This window comes from Lontra canadensis, unplaced genomic scaffold (assembly GCF_010015895.1).
Source record: "Lontra canadensis isolate GAN:19392208 unplaced genomic scaffold, GSC_riverotter_1.0 scaffold40, whole genome shotgun sequence".
In the NCBI taxonomy this organism is placed as follows: domain Eukaryota; kingdom Metazoa; phylum Chordata; class Mammalia; order Carnivora; family Mustelidae; genus Lontra; species Lontra canadensis.
In genome coordinates, this window is record NW_022631034.1 from 14,856,305 (window position 1) to 14,858,886 (window position 2,582).

The following is a 2,582-nucleotide window of genomic DNA, read 5'->3' on the forward strand; positions in this document are numbered from 1 at the left end:
TTCTCTCATTAATTATACCTTTCTTCTATTCAAATGTAGCTGAAGTTTAAAAGCATCTAATAGAACATTTAAAATATCATTTTAAGTGTAATAAAATAATCTGGGAACAACAATATTCTTACTATTTTTCAGCCTCATTTTTAGACTAATTAAGTCACACAACTAAAAGAAAAAAATACTAGCTACTCATTTGCTTAAAATTGATTCCATTAAAATTTTATAATAGTGGCCTTTGTTGTAAGGAAAATATTTCATGAGTCCTATTAGGGTAGTTAATAATTTGGAGAATTTAGAGGACCGGATTTCATTATGATACTAAAGTTATAAAGTCTCTCTTTAATTTGAATCTGGAGTTAGCTGATACACAACATTATTTGTTAGTATCACTGGGTCAGTATATTAGGTGTTTTGCCAAAAAATTTGTCTTCACAGTTGATGAATGATTTTTAGTTATTTCTTTTTCTAGGCAGTCTCATGATTTATTTTTGCAGAATCACTTTTATTAACTATGAAGTGAATCTGATTTGTTCACTTGGAAGACTGAAAATGGATGAACATTCTGAAATTCAGTATATACGCGTAGGGCTTAAGATAGTGATGAAAAATACACAGCAAGAAATGTGGATATGGCCCCTAATAAATACCCTGTCTCATCATCTTTTGACAGTTGATACAAAAACAGAATTCGTGGGGGACATAACTCTAACTACAGTTCACTTTAGTTATCATAGATGTCTCTGGCTGATATCAGGTGTTTAGTGGACAATTAAATATGTTCTAAAAATTATTGAATTTTATGTATACACCATATGTGTATATATACAATAATTAATAATGTTTACTAAAATTTACAGTTTACTTCTTTTGAATTTTAAAAGCAAAATATTCAGATTTGAGGAAAATGGAGAAATACAATATATTACGAAGACTAGAGAAAATATTAAAGGGAAGAGAGTAATCATATGGAGGTAATCTTTTAACATTTTGGCATGTTCCTTCAATCTCTTCCTCCCATAAAGAAACAATTACACACATGCCTCTACACACATACTAATCAAATTCACGTAAACATTTTAACCTACTGAGCCACCCAGGTGCCCCCATATAAACATTTTAAATAATTCAAGTTATTCTGTATAGAATTGTAATTCCTCCTTTTTATTTGCATATTATATCATTTGATCTGTTACATAATATCAACCCATACTATTGGACGCTTAAATATGTCATTTTCCAGTAAACTTCTTTTTCCCATTGAACATTTTTAATGGGTAAGCTAAAATTAACTATTTTAGTTTGACATTCAGTTATTATTCATTTTAATATTACAAATAATATTCTGATAAACATGTTTGGTCCAAATCTTCATATATTTCTAATGATTTATGTGATAAATACATTTTCCTTCTCAGGGTCTAAATCAATCTCCTTTTGAGGCATGACCAGCATGGGATATGTGTGAATCACTTTAAAAAATATTTTTAAATTTATTATTTTTTTTTATGATGACAAAAATTATACTTAGATTTAGCCAGCTGGACTCAGTTTAGATGATCCCAATTTTGTTGGCAACATCCAAAGCATCATAGTCAGGGGCCGGTTGAACATATGCCTTCTTCGCATCAGGCCTGATCAAGGTGTTGACCTTGGCCACATCAATGTCGTAGAGCTTCTTCACAGCCTGTTTGATCTGGTGCTTGTTGGCCTTGACATCCGCAATGATCACAAGCATATTTTCTTTATGGCTGATCTTGAAGATGGCATAGTGATCAAGCTTGTTTCTCCTGGGGGCACTTTTTCCAGGATATTTGGGCTGCCTTCCGAGATGCAGAGTCTTGGGTCGTCGGAACTTAGGTGACCTGCAGATTTTTTTTTTTTTGTGACCGTGAATGCATTTCAGCACTGCTTGCTTGGCGTTCAAAGCCTTTGCTTTGGCTTTGGCTTTGGGAGGGGCAGGGGCTTCCTTCTTAGCTTTTGGCGCCATCTTAGTAAAAATTATTTATTTATTTATTTATTTATTTATTTTTTACTTTAAATGTACCTTAAATAGAATGATAATGCTCTTCATTCATTTAAGTATCTGTTAGGTACCTGCTGTGTTAGCACTGGTCTGGATGCTAGGGATCCAGCTTATTTTTTTTTTTTTGAAAGATTTTATTTATTTATTTGAGAGAGAGACAGTGAGAGAGAGCATGAGTGAGGAGAAGGTGAGAGGGAGAAGCAGACTCCCCGTGGAGTTGGGAACCCGATGCGGGACTCGATCCCAGGACTCTGGGATCATGACCTGAGCCGAAGGCTGTCGCCCAACCGACTGAGCCACCCAGGCGCCCGGATCCAGCTTATTTTTTAGTGCTAATTTATGCTGAGTCTGTTAAGACTGCTTTTGTCAAGGTCATTGTTCACCTATATGTCGCAAGTCCAGTGATCAATTTTCATATTTTTTTAATGGACTCAACAGTAGCATTAGACACAGTTGCTTAACACGTTTTTCAGAACACATTTTTTTTCTTTATATCAGAGATACCACTCACTCTTGGTTCCCCTTCCATTTCATTGGCTCCTCTTTCTGTGCTTTTTTAAAG

At 34.2% G+C, this 2,582-nt stretch overlaps 1 protein-coding gene across 1 annotated transcript; it reads right to left on the reverse strand.

The window, feature by feature from the left end:
* Window positions 1–1,546: 1,546 nt before the first annotated feature.
* Window positions 1,547–1,984, reverse strand: LOC116875106 (60S ribosomal protein L23a-like). Its single transcript, XM_032870300.1, has one exon. The coding sequence runs from the start codon at window positions 1,982–1,984 to the stop codon at window positions 1,547–1,549; it is 438 nt and encodes a 145-aa protein (XP_032726191.1).
* Between the last annotated feature and the right edge of the window lie 598 nt (window positions 1,985–2,582).